At 44.1% G+C, this 26,435-nt stretch overlaps 1 protein-coding gene across 3 annotated transcripts in view; it reads left to right on the top strand.

Annotated features, from left to right (window-relative positions):
• The window catches only part of SLC4A11 (solute carrier family 4 member 11), a 154,707-nt gene that overhangs the window by 27,229 nt on the left and 101,043 nt on the right, over positions 1–26,435 (top strand). For all 3 annotated transcript variants that reach the window (XM_073342968.1, XM_078852611.1, XM_073342965.1), the window contains exon 3: positions 24,895–25,047. In XM_073342968.1, the coding sequence (XP_073199069.1) occupies positions 24,895–25,047 (153 nt within the window). The remainder of the gene's footprint in view (positions 1–24,894; positions 25,048–26,435) is intronic.

Here is a 26,435-nt window from a genome sequence, read left to right as displayed (position 1 = left end):
TGATCACAATGAACCTCCTGCACAGAATTTAGGAAGAATAATCATCACAGCACTTATCTAGAGTTTTACAAGCATTAATCCTTGCATCACCCCGTGTGTGAACTCCTTATGCTTAACAATCTAACCTTTTATTGCCCACTTCATTTTAAGTGGTCTCTGAAAGCATGTGCGAACCTCTTACGTTTAACAATCTGACCTACCTTCTATTTAGCTCATGGGCTCTTGTTACCTTCCCCAGACCTGAGGACCCACTCTGTGAAGCTCAAAACCTTGTCCCTTCCACCAGCTGAAGTTGGTCCAATTAAAGATATTAATTCACCTTACTGTGTCTCTTCTCATCACCTTGTGAGGGAGGAAAGATTTGTTAGCCCCCTTTCATGTTTGGGGAAACAGAGGTGTACAGAAGTTAAATGACTTGCCCAGAAACTCAGGCAGAGTCCGAACTACAACTCAATTTAGAGAAAGCAATATTGGAATTCCTTAGCCCGCTTCCTCCCTCTAAAGTGAGCCACCTTTCCATTTAATATAAATGGCTTTGTAAAGCAAGCGCATCATTTTAAATTGCTTCTTCAGACCATGCCCCAATGTGTCACTCGACCAGTTAATACTGAGATAGCTAAAGTTGCCCGTTGTTGTCATTCCAGCAGCTTCCTTTACTTCTTTCAATATGTTAAGGACCTTTTTGTTGCGCTGTGCTGGAGCAATACTTTGGAATTCGTGTTTTTTGTTACTTAGATTTCATAACCATGAGCTGGAACATAAATTGTTATCTCCATCCTGGAATGATTGTTGATAGTATCTCTAGGTATAATTGCAGTCTTTTCCTTCCGCGTTCCCAAGCCCTTCAACATTGTCTTTTAATTAGGGATAACAATATCTCGTTGGCTTATGGTTTATCTCACCTCATCTTTAAGATACCGATCTGAGAAATTGATAGTCTCTCTTGCCAACCCAAATATTTCTGCTCTTCCCTTCTAGGTTTTAATTTTTTTTAAAAAAATGAAAACATTAATATTCTTTATTTTAGCAGTACAGCAACTGTTAGCTCTATTGAGTTGAAACCCTAATTTTGCTTTGATCTATAGGCCTTTACCATGGGAAGAGTAATACTTTCTAACAGATTCTTCCCTTGGGTCTTTGATATTCCCAACTTCCAATAATTTCTCCAGCACCTTTTATCGCTTTTGTAGCCATCTGCTCCTGTCTAGTACTTTGGAACCCATCCTTCATTGAGGTTTGTACATTCTGTGGTCCTGCATGTTGACTGGGAGAATTTCAAAGAAAACTACTGCCGAGACCTTGGATTAAGTATCATTGGGGGGTGTGCATGAGAAACAAGGAAAAAATATTCTTCAGAAGTTTTAACTAGTAGCTTTGCAGAGTCAAGAGCAAGCTGGCAACATGAGAAATAAATTCCAATTTTCTCATCAAAGTACAGTATGCTGGTATCGAGCAGTAACATTGTGTTTTGACTTGTATACTAAATTGAGCAGATTTAATGGACATTAATAAAAATCTCCCTTGCTAGTAAAATACTTTTTTTTTTTTTTACATGATCATTGCTGTTGCATTGCCTTTTTTCTTTTCCTTTCCTTTTTGCCATAGATGTCAGTATTTTTTTTCCCTAATCTGGCAAATAGCAACAGTGTTTGACACAGATTGTGCTTTTGAGTTGACCAGTTGGTATCCTGAATGAGATTTCGTGTCAATTAGAGTCTTTCCTGGCAATTTTAAATGACTGTTTGAGTGACTGTAAAGACTAAGTCCAAATCTGAAGATAATTAGAATCTTGATGATATGCAGCTCTGCAAGCAGTGTTCAGAATAACTCATTAAGCTAGTTATCTGCTCATTGTTAAAAGGTGTACAGATACCTAAACTTTCACTGTAAGCAGATTAGTTCTAACAGAATTAGTATTAGTAGAATATAATTCTATTTGCCAGCATTATTAACTTTTTAAATGATCAGGCAATATGTGCTGATACTGCATCTTCATTTTATCTGAAGAGAATCTTGTTTTAATTGTGCGTGGTTATAAATCCTAAAAGAAACCCTAGCAATTCTACGCAATAACTGAAACCTGGCATTGTTTTAAAGCTGGCTCAGCAAGTACTTCAATACAAGTTTCACCTTCCAGACTGAATCTTATTGTTTGCTCTGCTGATTTATTAATTGGTTTTGCTGGCACAATAAATTGCAGTTCTGCTGGAGGGACATGCCTGGCTGGGGATGTTTGGACATATTTTATCTAGTTGTTGGTTGTTGTGTTTTCGGTTTTGTATTTAAATTTGGAATGTGTGTCATGGTTTTGCTTTTTAAAAAATTTGTAGTTTTTATCTAACCATGAAATTTAATCTAAATGTGTCACTGAAATGAATCCTTTCACAATGGGAATTGAATTTTCAGGGTACAATGTCTGTTTGCCAGCCGCGAATGCACCACAACTGCTGATGACGACAAGCCAGAAATCAGCTTGCGTGTCTTGCTACAGATTTTTATTTCTAGGGCCTATTACTAAGATAGCTATAAATTAAAATGAAGGTTTCTAATTTAGCGGCTTGAAGTACAGAGCTGAAACTTTGCACACTGCTGTGTTTAAACCCCCTCCCCCATTGATTACTTATATTAATTACAAGACGACTTAGATAACTAGCTGTATAATAGAATACTGGAATGTATTCAGAGGAGCCTTTTTTCTTTTGTAGTAGCAATCAGTTTGCTTCAAGTCTGTTATGAATTATTATTAAGGCAGCAGGGAAAACTTTGTATTTCCATCTGGCTTGTTTTATGACCAAACACCCCCCCGCAATAGGGTTGGAAATCATGGCTGTACAGTAGTAAAGAAAAACCATTAATCCCAAGACAGTATCTCGTACGCCTCCTTGTTAAAATAGCTATCTTCAAACCCGTGGGAAATAGTGCCTTCCCTAATTCTCTTTTCCATTTTCCCCAAGTGGCTGTGAGTCATGGGGATTGGCAGACAGAGCCCATTACCTCTGGAGCGAAGAGAGCCCTGAGATGGAAGTAAAATGCTGCTTCTTTAACTCAACACTGACGTTGTCTAAAGGGCTTCCCCAGTCCAGAGGTCCATTTAGCATAGTTACCTGTTAGGGGTTTGTTGTCGTTCATTTTCTAATAAGTTAAATTGGCACAGAGCTGCTAGGGAAGGTCTCAACCCATGACGCTTAAGTAAAGCTTAACATTCTAGTAAAGAAAAGTTTTAAACGTTTGTTCTTTTAAGATCAGCAGATGCAGTTGTAAACACAATCATTAACTTTTTTTTATGCCTTTTATTAATCTCCCCCATACTGCTTTAATGTTTTAAGTCCTAGTTCCTGTGGGGAGTCAGCTGGAAAAATAACATTTCTCTTTACGGCTGCTGGGTAGAATGCCAGAAGTATTTTTCATTATCCTCCATTATCATGACAAAGGGTGTGGTGAGTACAATTTGTAGCTTGATTTGACAAAATTTTCCTGACAATTTTGCAGACTTTGTTTCAACTGGAAATGAATCAGAAAGAAAGGATTGATTTTATTTATTTATTTATGTATTTAATTTACCTGTATGTCTCCCGTTGGAAGTAAGATACAAATGGACAGTTTTGATCACCCTGCCTTGAAGGAAAAAGCCTCTTCTCCATGCTTTGGGTTCCTGTGGTGATAGCTGACTCAGAAATTGCACTTATGCATTACCTTTGTTTTGGAAGTGGGTGGTCATGTGTAAGTGTGCATGTTAAACATAATGACGGCATTTTAAGTAAGTGTGTGTGTGAGAGAGAGAGGTTTTTTTACAAACTTTGTTTCTGGAATGCAGTGAATATACACATGTTACCAATTCCCTCTATTTTGTAAAGTAAATTCTTCCCTGTCTGTAAAGTCCTTTGATTATTCTCCCACTAATATTTACAAAGCAGAAAGCTCCCTACCCGTTGGAGGCAATGCTGAGCCTGTATATTTTTGCAAAAAGAAAAGGAGGACTTGTGGCACCTTAGAGACTAACCAATTTATTAGAGCATAAGCTTTCGTGAGCTACAGCTCACTTCTTCAGTGAGCTGTAGCTCACGAAAGCTTATGCTCTAATAAATTGGTTAGTCTCTAAGGTGCCACAAGTCCTCCTTTTCTTTTTGCGAATACAGACTAACACGGCTGTTACTCTGAAACCTGTATATTTTTGTAATCCCGTTTTCAGTGTGGAGATGCAGGACATGACACTCCATAGTTAAAGTTGAGTTCCATATGGCACTTTAAACCAGGGATTCATTCTCTTTTGTTTTGTATGAAAAATACACTGTCGTCTCCCTGAATTTACAGCAGTCATTCTCCAAGCAGTCAAATTTTCTGAGCCTTTACAAGTAAATTTGTTAATTACTCTGAGCTAAAATTAATTAAAAATTGGGTCCTTTAAGCAGTTTAGCATCTGTGTCGGTCTTTTTTCTTTGTCCTGAATGGCACAAAGGGAAAAAATATGGAGTAGCAAAAGAACTGTCTTTAAAAATCAGTTTAATCTAATCTGAGACCATAAACACTAAAATGTCTTTAACCATGTGATGATGGTGGGCATCACTATGGGGCAGAGTTAAGTTTGTTTAGGTACCTTTAACTATGCATTTCTTAACTTTTTATAACATGTCTGGGTTTTAAGTGTAACTTTAACTTTAACTCTGAATTCCCTGCATTAACAGTGCTTGGTTTTAGGATGAGTTTAATGAGTTTTACCTTAAATTATTAGGGTTGCCAACTTTTTGGTTGGATGAATTCCCGGAGATTTCATCATGACAATCTTTAATTAAAAGATTAATCTTTAATTCCTGGAGACTCCAGGACAATCCTGCAAGGTTGGCAACCGTATTAAAGTTATTGATGCATACTTTCAACCTTACCTCCATTTTAACATAGCTGTCATGTGGGAATAATAGGGATCTGTCCATGAGGGCAGAAACACGCTTCACAACCATTTTTGTATTGTAACAAACTTGGTTCAGTTTAGGCCTTTTTATTATCAACCATACTAACAGAAACTATGCTGTAGCCTAACTGAACTGATCAGCATGTGTAAGGGTTACAGTTTGAAACCCTAAAAACAGGGCCAATGGTTTGATTTATTTATTTTTTTTTTTTGGTTTGTTCAATGAATTGGAATCTATGATGAACGTGTCCCAAGGAGTGATGTTGGAGAGAAACCATCCCTATTTTGGGGGAAAAACCAATCTGGGTTGCTAAATTAAAACGGGAATGGAGTTCAATATTTGGCCGCATTACCACAAAGACTAGTTTGCCAAATCAACAAAGAGGGCCTATCCTGTATTTTGCAGTCCATGCTGTATGCCTAGAAACAAATGTACAAAGCAATCTGAAATTTAACAGGGCAACTTTCAGTATTGCCAGCCTCAAGTGCTCAAAAATTATCCAGGCCTCCCAAAATCTTGAGTGGCTTCAGAACAACCCCAAAAGTATTGTATTGGTCTTCTGGTTTTTAAGTCTGTAGCATTTCCATTTCTTCAAGCTTTTTCTCCAAACCACAAGGGCTAGAAGCTTATTTTAAAAAAAAACAACAAAAAACAACACTGAAATTCTTATGTAATTGCATGAATGCAGGAGCTGATGTCTTAAGAAAAACGCCATTTATCGTAAGACTTGAAATTAAATTATCAGAGTGGGGATCATCAAGCTTGAGTTGCTAGTTGAACACCAGTGCTTATAAACACTGTGCTGTTACATTTTTTTGTTTTGTTTTCAGGGTTATATTTTTAAGATTTACATTGCTTGGAATGCTTGAGGGTAAAATGTAACTTGAAAGGGATTTTTCAATAATTGGCCTCATATTCATGGCATTAGCATATTGAGCATGTGAATGCCACCCGAAAACAAAACCAGTCATAATTTTACAGGTCCTGTGTAGATATTGACTATATAACTTTTGTTTACAGTTTATCAATTTTTTTGTCTCCCAGTTTCTCTTCTTTCCCACCCCCCACAAATATAATGACTAGGGAGAAAGTTTCTTATGTAAACAATATGTCAGTTTTCAAATATAGGGTCACAAAAATCTGTCTTTACTTAGCATCTGTGTTCTCCGTGCAATGCAACATCTAAATCTTGCTACAAGGAGGAATGACTGATCATCCGAAATGCAGTGCTGTTCTCCCTTCGGTGCCATTTGCCTGCTCCAGTTAAGGTTGTTTAGAATTGTGCCCAATACACTGATGGGAATAATAGACGTGTTCACATTAGACGGCCCTTAAATTGCTTGTGCTATTGTGTAGTTCACACACTTGTGGTCCCAACTGCTGATCTCTACAAAGTCCATCATACAGTGTTTTCTGTACTTTTACTTTGTACACCCACTTTTTGAGGACTTTATGTTGAAAGTGGATCTCATTAAATGAGCTATGGTCTAGCCGCACGTATCTCAAATAGGCTGGCATGTAAAATGAAGCAATTATTGATGAGTAGTCTTGTGACAGCGAACCTCTCATAGTGAGAATTTAAGGCTGTGATTTTTTTCAAAGGCACAAAGGACAATTAGGTGCATAATTCCCACTGACTTTCAAAGCATGATTTTCAGTGGGAATTAGGCAACTAGCTGCCCTTTGTGCCTGTGAAAACCTCCCACTAAGTTGGTGCAGTTAGCAGGGATGCTAGCTTTGTTACATAAGAACGGCCATACTGGGTCAGACCAAAGATCCATCTAGCCCAGTCTCCTGACTTCCAACAGTGGCCAGTGCCAGGTGCCCCAGGGGGAATGAAGAAACAGGTAATCGTCAAGTGATCCATCCCCTGTCGCCCATTCCCAACTTCTGGCAAGCAGAGGCTAGGGACACTCTCCCTGCCCATCCTGGCTAATAGCCATTGATGAACTTATCCAGTTCTTGTTTATCATGTTTATTAGATTTCCTATTATTGGCAGGGCTGATTGTGCAGTTAATTATTACGGTCGCCTGACACTTCTGATTGTAAGGCACTGTTTTTTGTTTTTGTTTTTTCCGCAGTTGCTTATAGCATTGCCAAACCTCAATGGATTGGGTTGAAATTTCACATGCAGTGTGTTTGGAAAATTTCAGCCAAAGCAGTTCACTTGTTTCAGAGAATGGAGACAATTCATTGTTTTTTGCCCATGTTCAAAAGTTCAAGTGACCTTTCCTATAAAAGCTTTAGCATCCCCCACGATTTGGAGCATGGACTTGAAATTTGGCAAGGTGTGGCCTATGTCAGGGATGTAACTTTTGCCATCCCCATGAAAAGCTGCACATTTTGGCCAAGTTATAAGCCTTTGAAAAATAGCTGTTTGCACGTGCTCAGTAGAGACTGTTTTTTAGCAGCTAAAATCTCCTAGGATTCCATCCTCACTGAGCAGGCTCCGGTCTCTTACAGCTCCCACTTGTGACCAGGCTGCATGTGCCATCCCTACAGAACTGTGCATTCTCCAGCCAAGGCTAAGGGCCAAAGCAGGACATTTCCCTATAATGGCTGCTCTGTGTTAGGTACTGGAATTGAGAGCAAGTAGCCTTTCTCTGTGCTCTCGGTGACCACCTGTGCTGGTAGCCAGGGAGCATGGAGGAGGAAGCTGTCTGATTTTAATGCAGAGGGATGAAAGCTAGACAAGGAGAAAGGAAGAGGAGTAGATTGGGATCAAGTCTGGTGAGACTGGGACTAGCTGGGCAAGGAGATGGACTGGGAGTTGGAGAGGTGGGTCTGGGAGCCAGGGAGGGGAGAGAGAAACTGGGGCTTGTTTCCATCACCAGCTCCAAGTGGCAAGACTTGGAGCCAGGTGGCTGGGGTGCGGCAGGGAGAGCATTGAGATTGGACAAGGATCGGGGCAGGGGGAGTGGGGGGATTGGAACTGGCTGGACGAGGAGACTGGGACTAGGAAACGGGGGGGGGGAGGGAATGTGGGCAGGAGGAGGGATGATGAACCTGACAAGGAGCCGGCATGCTCAGGGAGAATTGGGACTGGCTGGGTAAGGAGACTGAGACAGGATGCAGGGAGGGGAAGAGACTGGGAATGGAAGGGAAGATTTGGACTTGGACTTGGACAGTAAGCCCAGAGCAGAACCTGGGCCTGGCTGGGCTGGGAGACTAGGGCTGGGATGAGAAGCCTGAGGAGTGGAGACTAGGAGATGGAGTCAATGTTGGGGAAGAGACAGGACTGGGAACTGGACAGGTTAGAAAGGATGGGGCAGAAGGAGTTAAATTTGGGATAGGCACAAGAGTGTGTGACCCCCTAGAGCACACCCTCTCCAGAGCCTGGAATGGAACCCCTGGTTCCTGAGCCTGATTGTTCTTCTGCTGTCAGCAAGTATCTGTGAAATCCCCTGGCAAAATTGTGTATATCGTTCTCCTCTCGTGCTGATCCACATAGAGGACGACAACCTACTATTGCTGTCAACCTTGCTGGTTACCAATATGGGTGTCCTTATGATGCCACACACAGGGATTTTTTTTATTTTGCTTTTTAAAATCCTAGAAAATTGCACCCAAAAATGACATTACAAGAACAGTACTAAGATAGGAAAGACAAGCAGTCAAAACTTAGGACATGGCAGAATTAAGGATTCTTGTGCAACCTTAATCCAGCCCCCGTGTGCGTATGTGTTCTGATACAATTCTTAATTACGTGACCGGATAACTGCATGATCACATGCTATTTTTCCCATAGGACCCCAGACTTTTCACATGTAGTCATTAACACTGACCCGAGGTCTCATTTGCAGAAGGGCTGAGCACTCGCAAGTAAAGTCAATGGGAGCTGTACTTTAAACACGTGAAGTGCTGTATAATGCTAAGTACTGTGAAAAATCAAATCCTAGGTGTCTGAAATTGGGTACTCAAAATTTAGTGGAGATTTTTTACCTTTCTCTGTGTCCCTCAGTTTCCGAGCTCCCCATCTGTCAAATGGGGATAGCACCTCCCCCCCGGCCTCCCAGGGGTGTTGTGAAGATAAATTAATTTATGTCTGTGGAGCACTTGGCTACTATACTGATGAGCACCATGGAAAAGCCCATGAGGAAAACAACAATTCTGTCTTCAGAGCAGAGTTTGAATAGTGTGCAGTAAATAGGCCCTGAGGCCATACGTTGAACAATGAGGCGAAAACAAAATATTGAATAGGCACTCATTTAGGGAGCACCACCCATCCTGTGCTCTGAATGAGGCAGGGGTCCTGTGGGGGATAGATAGCATGTGATCATATAATTAAAGACTGTATCATAATGCATACCTACCAGGGGGCCAAACTAAGATTACACAGGCATTTCCTAGCTTTGGAGTGTTTGACTTGATTAAGGTTGCAGTGTTCTTTAACGCAGCTTTTTTGTGTGTCTATACAGCCGTAGGCTGAGGAGGCATAAGGACCTCCTAGATCATGAGTTCAGGGGAGAGCAGAGGACAGCAGATTCTCCCACCTTGAGCAAGTGAGCAGCGTGGCGAGGGATGGGCAGAGCTAAGCTGGCACAAGGGCAGCAGTGAATTACTCTCCCTCCAAGGTAGAGAGTAGGAGCCGGGAAGGCATTTGACACAATGGTGATTGAGACCCAATTTCTTTTCTTGCCTCTTTTGGACAAGGACTTTCGTGCCACCTCTTTCACTCCGGGGTTGGAGTGAAGGCTCAGTCAAGCAGTTTTGACAATACTTCAGCTCTACATGGCACTACCTATCTTCAAAGCACGGGCACAGTTATTTTGCTGGTACCGATGGTGTCTCTGATGGAACAATTCAGGAAAAATGATGTAGATCGGTACAAGTGACGTGCTGGGGACTTACTGAAGTTTGTGTCTGACTAGATACTGAACGGTCTGAATCTTATTTCAAGTCCAGGTCAAATTAGATGTAAATGCATTTTATATTTTTGCAGCGAAATCTTCTTCCATTCTTTGTTTGAAAGTGGTGTTGGGTTTTTTTATAGCTTGTGCAAGACACAAAATTGCTTCTCTGTACTGAAGCTTGGTAGGATATTTTCCATTGTGAAAATGTGAATCTCATCGAGGGCAGCGGAAATCTGCACCACCACCACCAAAAATCCCTATCCCTAAACACCGTTAAACAAAAATCAGAACTCCAGGATAATTGAACAGATTCTGCTTCCTCCTGCAGCCTCATATGCATTTTTTACAAACATAGTAGAAACATCACTGGGTCTCCCTTTCAAATCTGGTGCGGGGGAGTGGTTTTGTTTTGGGTTTTTGTTTCCTGTAGCCGTTCGCTCTTGGGACTAAGAGGGACCGGACATCAATCCATGTTCTCCAAATCTTTCTGAACAAGTCTCTCTTATTTCAAACTTGTAAGTAACAGCCAGGCATGGCGTATTAGTTTATCTTTGTTTTCTCAACTTGTGAATTTTCCCTTTGTTAGAGGGAGGTTTATCCCTGTTTTGTTGTAACTTTGAAACTAAGGCTAGAGGGGGTTCCTCTGTGCTCTTTGAATTTTCTGCTACTCTATAAGGTTAACTACCAGCCTAAGTTTGCAGAGGTGATTCTTTTACCTTTTCTTTTTAAATAAAATCCTTCTTTTTAAGAACCTGACTGCTTTTTCCATTGTTCTAAGACCCAGGGGTTTGGGTCTGTAGTCCCTTTGTAACCAGTTGTTGAGGAGATATAGAATCATAGAATCATAGAATATCAGGGTTGGAAGGGACCCCAGAAGGTCATCTAGTCCAACCCCCTGCTCAAAGCAGGACCAATTCCCAGTTAAATCATCCCAGCCAGGGCTTTGTCAAGCCTGACCTTAAAAACCTCTAAGGAAGGAGATTCTACCACCTCCCTAGGTAACGCATTCCAGTGTTTCACCACCCTCTTAGTGAAAAAGTTTTTCCTAATATCCAATCTAAACCTCCCCCACTGCAACTTGAGACCATTACTCCTCGTTCTGTCATCTGCTACCATTGAGAACAGTCTAGAGCCATCCTCTTTGGAACCCCCTTTCAGGTAGTTGAAAGCAGCTATCAAATCCCCCCTCATTCTTCTCTTCTGCAGGCTAAACAATCCCAGCTCCCTCAGCCTCTCCTCATAACTCATGTGTTCCAGTCCCCTAATCATTTTTGTTGCCCTTCGCTGGACTCTCTCCAATTTATCCACATCCTTCTTGAAGTGTGGGGCCCAAAACTGGACACAGTACTCCAGATGAGGCCTCACCAATGTCGAATAGAGGGGAACGATCACGTCCCTCGATCTGCTCGCTATGCCCCTACTTATACATCCCAAAATGCCATTGGCCTTCTTGGCAACAAGGGCACACTGCTGACTCATATCCAGCTTCCCGTCCACTGTCACCCCTAGGTCCTTTTCCGCAGAACTGCTGCCTAGCCATTCGGTCCCTAGTCTGTAGCTGTGCATTGGGTTCTTCCGTCCTAAGTGCAGGACCCTGCACTTATCCTTATTGAACCTCATCAGATTCCTTTTGGCCCAATCTTCCAATTGGTCTAGGTCCTTCTGTATCCTATCCCCTCCCCTCCAGCGTATCTACCACTCCTCCCAGTTTAGTATCATCCGCAAATTTGCTGAGAGTGCAATCCACACCATCCTCCAGATCATTTATGAAGATATTGAATAAAACCGGCCCCAGGACCGACCCTTGGGGCACTCCACTTGATACTGGCTGCCAACTAGACATGGAACCATTGATCACTACCCGTTGAGCCCGACAATCTAGCCAGCTTTCTACCCACCTTATAGTGCATTCATCCAGCCCATACTTCCTTAACTTGCTGACAAGAATACTATGGGAGACCGTGTCAAAAGCTTTGCTAAAGTCAAGAAACAATACATCCACTGCTTTCCCTTCATCCACAGAACCAGTAATCTCATCATAAAAGGCGATTAGATTAGTCAGGCATGACCTTCCCTTGGTGAATCTATGCTGGCTGTTCCTGATCACTTTCCTCTCATGCAAGTGCTTCAGGATTGATTCTTTGAGGACCTGCTCCATGATTTTTCCAGGGACTGAGGTGAGGCTGACTGGCCTGTAGTTCCCAGGATCTTCCTTCTTCCCTTTTTTAAAGATTGGCACTACATTAGCCTTTTTCCAGTCATCCGGGACTTCCCCGGTTTGCCACGAGTTTTCAAAGATAATGGCCAATGGCTCTGCAATCACAGCCGCCAATTCCTTCAGCACTCTCGGATGCAACTCGTCCGGCCCCATGGACTTGTGCACGTCCAGCTTTTCTAAATAGTCCCTAACCGCCTCTATCTCCACAGAGGGCTGGCCATCTCTTCCGCATTTTGTGATGCCCAGCGCAGCAGTCTGGGAGCTGACCTTGTTAGTGAAAACAGAGGCAAAAAAAGCATTGAGTACATTAGCTTTTTCCACATCCTCTGTCACTAGGTTGCCTCCCTCATTCAGTAAGGGGCCCACACATTCCTTGGCTTTCTTCTTGTTGCCAACATACCTGAAGAAACCCTTCTTGTTACTCTTGACATCTCTGGCTAGCTGCAGCTCCAGGTGCGATTTGGCCCTCCTGATAACATTCCTACATGCCCGAGCAATATTTTTATACTCTTCCCTGGTCATATGTCCAACCTTCCACTTCTTGTAAGCTTCTTTTTTATGTTTAAGATCCGCTAGGATTTCACCATTAAGCCAAGCTGGTTGCCTGCCATATTTACTATTCTTTCGACTCATCGGGATGGTTTGTCCCTGTAACCTCAACAGGGATTCCTTGAAATACAGCCAGCTCTCCTGGACTCCTTTCCCCTTCAAGTTAGTCCCCCAGGGGATCCTGGCCATCCGTTCCCTGAGGGAGTCGAAGTCTGCTTTCCTGAAGTCCAGGGTCCGTATCCTGCTGCTTACCTTTCTTCCCTGCGTCAGGATCCTGAACTCAACCAACTCATGGTCACTGCCTCCCAGATTCCCATCCACTTTTGCTTCCCCCACTAATTCTACCCGGTTTGTGAGCAGCAGGTCAAGAAAAGCGCCCCCCCTAGTTGGCTCCTCTAGCACTTGCGCCAGGAAATTGTCCCCTACGCTTTCCAAAAACTTCCTGGATTGTCTATGCACCGCTGTATTGCTCTCCCAGCAGATATCAGGAAAATTAAAGTCACCCATGAGAATCAGGGCATGCGATCTAGTAGCTTCCGTGAGCTATGCTCAAGCCTTCCCCAGGAAAGGGGGTGTAGGCTTGGGGGAATATTTTGATGGAATAGGACTCCAAGTGGTCCTTTCCCTGATTGTTTGTTAAATCACTTGGTGGTGGCAGCGATCCCAAGGCAAGAAAGGAATCTGTGCCTTGGGGAAGTTTTATGCTAAGCTGGTAAGAATAAGCTTAGGGGTCTTTCATGCGGGTCCCCTCATCTGTACCCCAGAGTTCAGAGTGGGGAAGGAACCATGTACATTGGTCAGACCATACAGTCTCTATGTAAAAGAATAAATGGACACAAATCAGACGTCAAGAATTATAACATTCAAAAACCAGTTGGAGGACACTTCAATCTCCCTGGTCTCTTGATTACAGACCTAAAAGTTGCAATATTACAGCAAAAAAATTCAAAAACAGACTCCAACGAGAGACTGCTGAATTGGAATTAATTTGCACACTGGACACCATTAACTTAGGCTTGAATAAAGACTGGGAGTGGATGTGTCATTACACAAAGTAAAACTATTTCCCCATGGTTATTCCCCCCTCCTCCCCCCACACTGTTCCTCAGGCGTTCTTGTCAACTGCTGGAAGTGGCCTATTTTGATTATCACTACAAAAGGTTTTTTTTTTTTTTTTTTTCATTTCTCTCCTGTTGGTAATAGCTCACCTTAACTGATCACTCTCGTTACAGTGTGTATGATAACACCCATTGTTTCATGTTTATCTATCTACCTACCTACTGTATTTTCCACTGCATGCATCCGATGAAGTGCGTTTTAGCCCACGAAAGCTTATGCTCAAATAAATTGGTTAGTCTCTAAGGTGCCACAAGTACTCCTGTTCTTTTTGCGGATACAGACTAACACGGCTGCTACTCTGAAACCTTTGGGGAAGGATTGTTGCCAGACTTAATAGCTCAGTGGTTTGAGCATTGGCCTGCTAAACCCAGGGTTGTGAGTTCAATCCTTGAGGGGGCCATTTAGGGATCTGGGGCAAAAATTGGGGATTGGTCCTGCTTTGAGCAGGGGGTTGGACTAGATGACCTCCTGAGGTCCCTTCTAATCCTGATATTCTATGACTCTATGACTTTTCAGTAAATTCTTCCTAATCAATTGCTGAACTACAGAGTTGGGAGAGAATGCAGTGTATTTGCCTGCCAGACAGCTAACAGGAAAATAAAAAATGTTTAGCTGAGATCATGGGCAAAATGTGAATGGATTTGAAGAACAATTAAAAAAGGAAATGGAAAGTGTTATGTCTGCTTGAATAAATTGATTAAGGGATCCCAAGTGATTGTGGGTTCCTAAGCTACACAGGCTTCTATTTTGAGGAAAAAATAGAAATCTGCTAAAATACTGTCTGTGTTGTTACTTTCCATGAGACTTTTATAATCCAAATGTGTTTGTCTTATTTGTAACATTTCAAGAGGCACCAAATTTTGGTTGCTTCCCCTGCCCCCCAACCCCTTTTCTCTGAAGAGGGAGGAATGAGGAAACTGGATATTTTTCTGATCAGGGAGGGGATGGTAGTGGTCCAAGTTTTGAGGCTGGATATCTTGCCTTGCCAAAAACAGACCCACGCTACGTTTCTGTTTTCATGGATTCCACATCCCCCACTGCTTTCGCCTCCCCTCGGTTTTGCTGATCCCTTCAATAGAAGATCAACAAGATTCATTCACTCCTTCCCAGTCTTAATAGCCTCCCATCCCTCTCCCGTGTCAGGTCCCCACCAAAACTATATGTCTGCCCTTCACCAGCCGCTTTAGCCCCACTCCTTTCTAACTGTTGACCTCCCTTTACCTTCTTCCTTCACCCCTCACTTTTTTTTAATGAAAGCTGGTCGTGGTCTTTCCCACTCTTTAAAAATCCTCTATCTGAATGTCCCCTCCATCTATCCTCCTCCCTCTGCTGCTTTCCCTCACTTCCAAATCTTCCCAATACCGTGGTTGGAACTTACACCAAGTCAACAATCACATCCTTCCTTCCTTCCCAAAATCTTGTCCTCTGTTTGTTTTCGGGACCAAATGCTGCTGCTCTGTTCTCACTTAGGCCTTGTCTACGCTGGGAAGTTTCTGCGCAGTAAAGCAGCGTTCTGTGGTGTAACTCCCGAGGTGCGCACACGGCCAAGCCACTGAGCGCGCAGAAACTGCACAGTTGCAGTGCTGTAAAAAACCCCACCCTGACGGGAGGCGTAGAGCTCTCTGCGCTGGGGGTACAGCGCAGCGGTGCCCATGTAGACACCGTGGTCGATTTACAGCGCTGCCATTGGCCTCCGGGAGGTGTCCCACCGTGCCTGTTCTCTGCTCTTCGGTTTGAACTCCATTGCCCTGCCCTCAGGTGACCAAGTGTGAGCCCCACCCCTTAAATGCCTTGGGAATTTTGACCGTCTCCTTCCTGTTCACTCAGTGGCGCGTGCAGTGGTCTCGGCGCATCTTTCCAGATCATGGACCTCATCAGCATTTGGGGGGAGGAGGCTGTCCAGTCCCAGCTGCACTCCAGCCATGGGAATTATGATACCTACTGACAGATTTCTCGATGCATGACAAAGGGGCCATGACCAGGACACATTGCGGTGCAGGGTCAAAGTGAAGGAGCTGCGGAACGCCCACCACAAGGTGCGGGAGGCAAACCGCCGCTCCGGTGCTGCGCCCACGAGCTGCTGGTTCTACAAAGAGCTGGACATGATACTCGGCGGTGACCCCACCTCCGCTACGAAGGCCACTGTGGATACTTCGGTGGCTCGCGTGCCAGTCGAGAGTGGACCTAGCCAGGAGGAGGAAATCTGGGATGAGGATGTGGAGGGGAAGCGGGACCCAGAGGCAGAGGATGACTTGGAAGCAGCCAGGAGCTCTTCTCTACCTTGAAGGAGGCTAGCCAGTCCCAGTGATCTGAGCTTGGTGAAGCACAAACAGGAGAGGAGGCCCTTGGTAAGGGGCTTTGAATCCCTGAAGCGAGTTGTTGGGGGCAGGAGGGTTGCAGAAAGCAGGCTTGTGTCTGTATGATGCGCGTACCACCACATTCCCAGTCTGAGTGGCGGAAGAGGGTATTGATTGACTCCCTCACTTCACGGGAATCTGCCTCAGATCTCCAGAAAACTCTCATGGAGATACTGGGCAATCCGCTACCACAGGTTGTTTGGCAGAGCTGCTTTGTTTCTTGCCCCATTAAGGGTAACTTTCCCGCGCCACTCTGCTGTCACGGAGGGAGACCATTGTTGCACACGGGCAATCCTCATAAGGGCCAGGTTGGAAGCCGCAGTCTTGGCAAAGACCCTCCCTTGATTCCTTGCTCACCCTCAGCAGCGAGATGTCTTCCATAATGAACACAGCCTGTGGAAAACGTGGGGACCGGAATGATTATAAGCGCTCCCCCCGCCACGAAGAACTAAAGAGGACTCCGTGTGATGTCGCGATGCACTCCACATCCGGAAAACAAGACCTGAAGGAGTGGCAGGACAGCAAGAAGAGGGACCGAAAGGAGAATGCGGTGCGCCAGAACAAAGCCACGGAGCGGCTCTTAAACTTTATAGAGCACCAAGCGGACACGCTCCAGGCACTGCTAACTGAGCAGCTCCACGCCAGCCCTCCCCTGCAGCTACTGTCCCAAAACTCTTTTCCATCCCCCCCCCCCCCGACACAGCCGACACACGGTTATCAACCTCCTGGCTCCAGTCTGTACCCGCGGCATTCCACTCCTCCCCTGTCATAGTCCAGTACTGCGGCCTCCCAGTACCCACTGCACGCAACACCCGGCCCTCTGCAGTTTAATCCTGCTGCAGTTCAGTACCTGCTGCACTGTGCTCCAAAGGAGAAGGTTGCATGTGACACCTGGACATACACAAATCTTTAACTGTCCCGGGACCCCACCTCCTCCTGGGATCCCCCATTCCCCACAGTGCTGGTGTGGCTTTTTGTCTCTCTCTCTCTCTCTCTCTCTCTCTCTCTGTCTCTCTCTCCCCCCTGCAGTTATTTTTTTTAATAAAAGAATTGTGTTGGTTTGAAAGCAATCTTTATTCCATTAATTGAAAACAAACAGAGCCCTACGAAGCAACAGGCAATTTTCTTAAACCTTCACAGTGCATCGTCTGTACCAGTCACAATCCTCTCCTAGCATTACAAGCACTGCCCTCCCGAGCACAGCAACAGATATTAGCAGCTTTCATCTTTGAATTGCTGCCTCAAGGCATCCCTGATCCTTATGGTCCTGCGTTGTGCCCCTCTAATAGCCCTGGTCTCTGGCTGTTCAAATTCAGCCTCCAGGCACTGAGCCTCAGTAGTTCAGCCCTGAGTGAAGCTTTCACCCTTCCCTTCACAAATATTATGGCGCGTACAGCACACGGCTATAAGCATAGGAATATTGTCAGTGGCCAGGTCTAGCCTCCCATATAGACAGTGCCTGCGGGCCTTTAAATGGCCAAAAGCACACTCAACAGTCATTCTGCACTTGCTCAGCCTGTTGGTGAACTGCTCCTTACTGCTGTCAAAGGGCCCCGTGTATGGCTTCATAAGCCACAGCATTAAGGGGTAAGCAGGGTCTCCCAGGATCACAATGGGCATTTCGACTTCCCCTATGGTGATCTTCTAGTTCGGGAAGAAAGTCCTGGCTTGCAGCTTCCTGAACAGGCCAGTGTTCCGAAAGATGCGTGCGTCATGCGTCTTTCCAGACCAGCCTCCTTTAATGTCTGTGAAACGCCCATGGTGATCCACAAGCACCTCAAAAACCATTGAGATTAATGTACTCGGTGGCTAGGTGGTCTGGTGCCAGAATTGGAATGTGCGTGCCATCCATTGCCCCTCTGCAGTTAGGAAAGCCCATTTGTGCAAAGCCGTCCACAATGTAACGCATGTTACCCAGAGTCACGGTCTTTTGGAGCAGGATGTGATTAATGTCTCTGCACACTTCCGTCAACACAAGTCCAATGGTCAACTTTCCCACTCCGAACTGGTTAGCGACAGATCAGTAGCAGTCTGGAGTAGCCAGTTTCCACAGTGCAATTGCCACATGCTTCTCCAACTACAGGGCAGCTCTCATTCTCGTGTCCTTGCACTGCAGGGCTGGGGCGAGCTCCTCACACAGTCCTATGAAGGTAGCTTTTCTCATCTGAAAGTTCTGCAGCCACTGCTCATCATCCCAGATGTGCATGACAATGTGATCCCGCCACTCAGTGTGTTTCCTGAGCCCAAAAGCAGTGTTCCACTGTGGTCAGCAGCACCTCCGTGAATGTCACACGCAATCTCATGTCGTAGCTACTACACGTGGCGAGATCAATGTCGAACTCTTCTTGCCTTTGTAGTTTAAGGAATAACTCCACTGCCACTCATGATGTGTTAGTCAGAGTCAGCAGCGTATTGGTCAGTGCGGGATCCATTCCTGCAGACAGAAGAGGCAGGGCAGGGCACGCAATACACAAACCATTGAAAGATGGCACCAAATGCAGACTGAAGCACAGGGATTGCTGGGATGTGAAGCAAATGCATCATGGGGCATTGAGACAGGACCCAGGATGCCCTACGACACCCCACCACCACCTTCCCACAAGTCTTAGCGGCAGAAGAGGAAGAGATGCTCTGTGGGATAGCTGCCCAGAGTGCACCGCTCCGAATTCCTCTGCAAGTGCCGCCAAGTGTGAACATGCTCTTGCGCGGGCAGCTGACAGTGTGAACACACAACAGCGGTTTCCCTTCAGCGCTCTCTGAGTGGTGATGTAACTTCTGGTGATTAGCTCTGCCAGTGCAGACATACCCTTACTATCTGATTGCTTCCCTTGCCCACTGCAATTGGCTTAGTCTTATCTGGAAGTGAGTATCAACCAACTTGTGGCCATCCATGCCTCAGCTGCACTCAAACATTGAAAGACACTCAACCACATTCCGTTGGGCTGGGTGAGTCAGAGCCAAAGCTGTGAGTTAACAATGTACTTAAACAATTGTAACCTGAGTATACAGCCTTACTAGGCTCTCCTCACTACTTCACACATTGCATAAGAGGGGTGACAACAAAGAACCAGGAAGGAACTTGGGGAAGAATAGCACTGCCCCAAGCGATCCGCTGCAGTATCTGTCAGACAGAAAAGAACAGTCAATTGTGGGCAGCCCTGTCCACTTCCACCAGGGACTGTAATGAGTCAACAGCACCTAATTATCCACAGTATCTAAGGCAGCTGATAGAGCTAATGATATGTGCATGGACATTAGGTATTATCCATTGCTGGAACGAAATCATCAACCAACATAAAAATTGCAGTATCTGTGCCTGACTTGGGTCAGAGCCTTGATTGACAAAGTTAAATGTAACCAGCCCAATCTCAATGCTCTGAGAGTTTTCTTGGCACAACCAGTTCTATAACCTTAAACAAAAATGATCAATCAGATACCGATTGACTAGATGATTTTCCTTGAGCACAGGCCAAACACGTGCTTCCTTTTAAATCAATTGACAGCCTGCCCTCCTCAAAGGAGGCACTGATAATTTCAACCAGCCGAAGACTCCGTGCTTGCCACCCGGCCCATACCTGCATGGGAAGACCAGGATTCAAACACAGATGGTGGCATGAAGTTCTCCCAAAATGTCCCTAAGTGGCATTGGCTGAAATTCAAGCAGTAAAGACCTAGCTTTTTGTCTCCTCCACGCGTTACCACATCTCCCTGGACACAGACAGTTTAGTCTAACCTGGATTGATTTAAATCCACAAAGTTACCTGCACTTTTCCTTGCAATGGATGGACTTGCATCAGAAACTGTGGGAAGACTGTCCAGGTTAACTGGGCATTCCACCACCTAAATAAAATTTGCTGATGGAGCCACCACCGTGCAATGCTATGATGGATACAGGATCCCTCAAGGATTGTCCTGGAATCTCCAGGGATTAAAGATTATTTAGACTATTTAGAAAAGCTGGACGTGCACAAGTCCATGGGGCCGGACGAGTTGCATCCGAGAGTGCTGAAGGAATTGGCGGCTGTGATTGCAGAGCCATTGGCCATTATCTTTGAAAACTCGTGGCGAACCGGGGAAGTCCCGGATGACTGGAAAAAGGCTAATGTAGTGCCAATCTTTAAAAAAGGGAAGAAGGAAGATCCTGGGAACTACAGGCCAGTCAGCCTCACCTCAGTCCCTGGAAAAATCATGGAGCAGGTCCTCAAAGAATCAATCCTGAAGCACTTGCATGAGAGGAAAGTGATCAGGAACAGCCAGCATGGATTCACCAAGGGAAGGTCATGCCTGACTAATCTAATCGCCTTTTATGATGAGATTACTGGTTCTGTGGATGAAGGGAAAGCAGTGGATGTATTGTTTCTTGACTTTAGCAAAGCTTTTGACACGGTCTCCCATAGTATTCTTGTCAGCAAGTTAAGGAAGTATGGGCTGGATGAATGCACTATAAGGTGGGTAGAAAGCTGGCTAGATTGTCGGGCTCAACGGGTAGTGATCAATGGCTCCATGTCTAGTTGGCAGCCGGTATCAAGTGGAGTGCCCCAAGGGTCGGTCCTGGGGCCGGTTTTATTCAATATCTTCATAAATGATCTGGAGGATGGTGTGGATTGCACTCTCAGCAAATTTGCGGATGATACTAAACTGGGAGGAGTGGTAGATACGCTGGAGGGGAGGGATAGGATACAGAAGGACCTAGACCAATTGGAAGTTTGGGCCAAAAGGAATCTGATGAGGTTCAATAAGGATAAGTGCAGGGTCCTGCACTTAGGGCGGAAGAACCCAATGCACAGCTACAGACTAGGGACCGAATGGCTAGGCAGCAGTTCTGCGGAAAAGGACCTAGGGGTGACAGTGGATGAGAAGCTGGATATGAGTCAGCAGTGTGCCCTTGTTGCCAAGAAGGCCAATGTATAAGTAGGGGCATAGTGAGCAGATTGAGGGACGTGATCGTTCCCCTCTATTCGACATTGGTGAGGCCTCATCTGGAGTACTGTGTCCAGTTTTGGGCCCCACACTTCAAGAAGGATGTGGATAAATTGGAGAGAGTCCAGCGAAGGGCAACAAAAATGATTAGGGGACTGGAACACATGAGTTATGAGGAGAGGCTGAGGGAGCTGGGATTGTTTAGCCTGCAGAAGAGAAGAATGAGGGGGGATTTGATAGCTGCTTTCAACTACCTGAAAGGGGGTTCCAAAGAGGATGGCTCTAGACTGTTCTCAATGGTAGCAGATGACAGAACGAGGAGTAATGGTCTCAAGTTGCAGTGGGGGAGGTTTAGATTGGATATTAGGAAAAACTTTTTCACTAAGAGGGTGGTGAAACACTGGAATGCGTTACCTAGGGAGGTGGTAGAATCTCCTTCCTTAGAGGTTTTTAAGGTCAGGCTTGACAAAGCCCTGGCTGGGATGATTTAACTGGGAATTGGTCCTGCTTTGAGCAGGGGGTTGGACTAGATGACCTTCTGGGGTCCCTTCCAACCCTGATATTCTATGATTCTATGATTCTATGATTGTCATGTGATGAAACCTCCAGGAATACATCCAGCCAAAATTGGCAACCCTGGTGTCACACACCCTAGGCATACCACCCCCACCCCAACTCCAGCTCCCAGCTTCTTTGCTGCTCCCTCTCCCCATGGCTGCAGCTTGCAAGGAGCTGCTGCACAAGGAGAGGGCCCGGCTGCAAACCCTGGCACAGATCTGGTGGGGCTATGTGACCCTGCATGCCCCCCATGCATCGCCTCTGCGTTTTCCTTCCCTCATGAGCTGTTGCAGGTAAATCATGGTGAACTGTGAAGAAGCAGCTGGGGAATAGGGTTACCTAAAGGCTGCTGCTTTGACAACGAAGCACAAAACAATATTATCTAGTCCTGGGAATAATACATTCTCCCCCAGAGCCCTCTGGAAGCCTTCGGGTAAGATAATTCAAAATTGTAGAAATGGTTAAGCATGTCCCTTATTCCATTTGTATATGGTAAAGTGTGTGTGAGGGAGGAAATAAAGTACTTAACTTGTTTCTCATAGTGGGGAAGGACAATGAAGAGTAAACTTTGGGGTTTTTTTGGGTTTTTTTTGCTGTAGATAATCTTGTACGTTCTTGTTCTAGAAGGTGCACTCAGACTCATGGTAGCGTTCCTCTGAGGTGGTGGGCCTTACATAAAAACCTGAATAGACCCAATGAACTCTACTTTCTGCAGAATGGAAGCTGGCATAGGCTTCTGATCCTAAACCAAAAAATGCAGAATAGGTATCTTCTTAGTCAGCACATTGTGCAAGAACAAGCCTCGAAAGATAATTTGCAACAGGAAGTGCTGAAGTTCAAGTGTCACAGCTTAGAGTTCCTGTTGTGGTCTTGAAATTAGGGAGTTCTTTGTTTTGTGGTGGCAAACTGTCAGCCTGATGTCCTGAAAAATTTATTTGAGTTTGAGTTTAAACTCCTCTTCTTGGCAGTCCTTTTTTACATCTAGATTTCTTACAAGGATTAAAAAAAAGTTCCATCAATATGATATTAGTTTTTATTCAAGAGGCTTTTGTTTATGTTCTGAAACTAGTTGCTTTAGCTTGCTGTTGTCCCTAAAAACACACTAATAAAATGTCAGTATATTTTGTCTGTGTGCTATATATAACTTACCACTAACGGGGTGGAAATTGCCTAAATAACTTTCTGGTAATATAAAACTTGTTAATGCATCACATTTGATTTGAAGAATTACACAGCACCAGGGTATTTCAGTTGGTTTGTAATAAAATGAAATGGTGAATGAGACTAGATTAAGCTATAATTATAATGCTGCAAAAGGATCTAAAATTGTCTCTTGTAATTAAGAGATTTGTCTGCCTCTTTGGTATGTCAACTCATCTGATCAGGTATGCCCCTGTTCCTTACCCCGTTAGGACACAACAATTAAGACTTGTCTTCTTCTCACGTATCTGCTACCTCCTCCCCTGCAAGGCAAAATGCTGTCAGTTTTGAAATAAAGAATCCAAAGTGAAGTTTCTGTATTGCTGAGAGCTAGATCCCATGGTAAAGCCTGGCTTTCTGATTTGGATGGTTTCACTGAAACATGAATGGAGCGATCAAAATGCTCACTTGTAGGTCATCAGTTTGGTAGCCCAGAAAGATAGTGACCGACGCCCCAACTGAAGTGCATTGCTGAATAGGGATGGGTACATTTGTGCTTTGCAGATATGGGGCCTACATTATTATTATTATTAATTTTTTACTGTCTCATAGCTTTTGAGTGGCATGTGTAAGATGAGTTGTTCTCAATCCAGCTTCAGTTGGACAAGTTTCAACATCACAGCCCAACTACCCCAACGCATGTTGCATTAATTAGCATCATTGTTGGCAGTCTGATAATAGAGATCAAGTACTGAATGCACATTGGCATTGAACTGCCCCCTCATAACTAGACCCAGCCTCTAAAGAAGGACGTTATTTAGGTTTGTAGGGACACTTGCGCTGCTGCTACTAATTCTATGTCTGTTCTGTGGCCGAATGGGAAGCTTCATTTTCCATGACTGTTGCTCCTTCCCCTTTCACCAGTGCTATAGTAATGCAATTAATGCTTGAAAAAAGGAATTTCATAACATAAGCAAATACGTTTTTGATTCTTCCATATAGCGTATATAAATGAATTTTACTATTTACTTAATGTGTTGTATTTTTTTTTAAAGATTTTTTTTATACCAGTATTTTTCAATACCAGTTCCTAGACTTCTCTGAATTGTTTGCTACTACATCCTGTGTGAGAGTCTTAGGGCTTGTCTACATTTACCGAGGGATCGACATGCGGCAGTCAATACATCGGCGGTTGATTTAGTGGGTCTAGTGAAGACCTGCTAAATCAACGTCAGATCGCTCTCCTGTTAACTCCTGTACTCCACCTGAACGAGAAGCGCAAGGGGAGTGGGGAGATGCTCACCCATCAACTTAGCATAGTGTGGACCCCGCAGTGAGTAGATCTAAGTACATCTACTTCAGCTACATTATTCATAGAGCTGAAGTTGCGTAATTTAGCTCGATCTCCCCCCGTAGTGTAAAGAAGATCTTACAGGTTTACTAATGTTAACATATAGGGCAGCATTCTTCTTCAAGGCCATGGTAGAGCTCTGGTCTGGTCTGCTGTGCTTTCTGAATGTGGGGAATACTATAACGTAACAATTTTGAAGAGCAAATCATAGAATCATAAAATCATAGAATATCAGGGTTGGAAGGGACCTCAGGAGGTCATCTAGTCCAACCTCCTGCTCAAAGCAGGACCGATCCCCAGTTAAATCATCCCAGCCAGGGCTTTGTCAAGCATGACCTTAAAAACTTCTAAGGAAGAAGATTCCACCACCTCCCTAGGTAACGCATTCCAGTGTTTTACCACCCTCCTAGTGAAAGTTTTTCCTAATATCCAACCTAAATCTCCCCCACTGCAACTTGAGACCATTACTCCTTGTCCTGTCATCTGCTACTGCTGAGAATAGTCTAGATCCATCCTCTTTGGAACCCCCTTTCAGGTATCAAATCTCCCCTCATTCTTCTCTTTCGTAGACTAAACAATCCCAGTTCCCTCAGCCTCTCCTCGTAAGTCATGTGTTCCAGACCCCTAATCATTTTTGTTGCCCTCCGCTGGATTCTCTCCAGTTTTTCCACATCCTTCTTGTAGTGTGGGGCCGAAAACTGGACACAGTACTCCAGATGAGGACTCACCAATGTCGAATAGAAGGGAATCCTCTTGCAGGCTTGAGGAGATGTCACCCACAAAGTAAAATTGCAAAATATTCTTTTTTGTTTTGCTTGTGAAAAAGGTTTGATATAATGAGGGACCTTTTCATTATGTTCTTGGTTCTATTGCTTGTGAAGGGCAAAGAGTATAATGAAGACGTGTTATTTTTATTTACAGGTTATCTTAAATGTGACACCGATGACGGCTGTGAGAACAAAGAAGAAGTAGGAGGAGAAGAGCTCTTTGACACTGTAAATTCCTCAATTGTTTCCGGGGACAGCATCCGATTCTTTGTGAATGTCAATTTGGAAGTACAACAGAATGTAACTGGTAAGTGCATTGTGTTCTCTACAATCCTTACTGAAATGTGAAGAGGTCAAACTATGCCTGCCTTGATCTCCCTGCTTTTCTGATACAGACTTCCCCTGGTAGGTATTTGCCCAACAAAAGCTGTGGTATCCAAGGGAGATTTTCAAAGTCACAAACATCAGTTAGGGATCTAACTACTATTGACTTTCAATGACAGGTACCTAAATACTATTCGTGCCTCTGAAAAGCTGACCCCATATGCAAGCCTGGAAGCACTCATTGACTTCAGTGAGAGCTGCTGCCTGCTCAGCATTGTTGAAAATCGAGAGATTTTTATGTTAGTGCCTACACGTTTTATGTAGATGTAGTTCTAAAAATGGACTTGGGAGACCAATTTAAAGGACCCATTTTTTTGAAAGTATATACCTCGGTGTACACTAAGTTCTCTCTCTCTTTGTTTTGTTTTTTACTTTCAGTGAGTGTGAGGGGGTGGCGAAATGAGGTTGAAGTGGGTTTTCTATTGAGCTCTGAAAGTTCTGAGGTGGACTATCATAATGACCAATGAAGTGGGTTTTAGCCCACGAAAGCTTATGCCCAAATAAATTTGTTAGGTGCCACAAGGACTCCTCGTTGTTTTTGCTGATACAGACTAACATGGCGACCTCTCTGAACTTCTAGAAGTGAGTTCCGTAGCTGTGGGCTGGATGCCAGAAAGGCTCTGTTTTGCATTTTTCAGTGAAAGCTGAGTAAAATAAGGTGTTTTCCACTATCAAAACTTTTCTTCACATCAGCATTTGTAAGGCTTTGTCTACACTACAGAGGTAGGACAACATAAGGCACTAATTATTAGGACTGTCAAGAGATTTTAAAAAATTAATCGCGTGATTAATCGCACTGTTAAACAGTAATAGAATACCATTTATTTAAATATTTTTGCATGTTTTCCACATTTTCAAATATATTGATTTCAGTTATGATACAGAATACCAAGTGTACAGTGCTCACTTTATATTATTTTTTATTACAAATATTTGCACTGTAAAAAAGAAACACACTAAATAGTATTTTTCAATTCACCTAAAACAAGTACTGTAGTGCACTCTTTATCATGAAAGTTGAACTTACAAATGTAGAATTATGTACAAAAACTAACTTTTATTTTTGAATGTAGCGTAAAACTTCAGAGCCTGTAAGTCCACTCCGTCGTCCTACTTGTTCAGCCAGTTGCTCAGACAAACAAGTTTGTTTACATTTGCAGGAGATGATGCTGCCGCTTCTTGTTTGCAGTGTCACCTGAAAGTGAGAACAGGCGTTCTCATGGCACTGTTGTAGCTGGCGTCACAAGATATTTACGTGCCAGATGCGCTAAAGATTCATATGTCTCTTCATGCTTCAACCACCATTCCAGA

Source organism: Lepidochelys kempii, chromosome 4 (assembly GCF_965140285.1).
Source record: "Lepidochelys kempii isolate rLepKem1 chromosome 4, rLepKem1.hap1, whole genome shotgun sequence".
NCBI lineage: Eukaryota > Metazoa > Chordata > Testudines > Cheloniidae > Lepidochelys > Lepidochelys kempii.
This window is presented reverse-complemented; position numbering and strand designations above follow the sequence as displayed.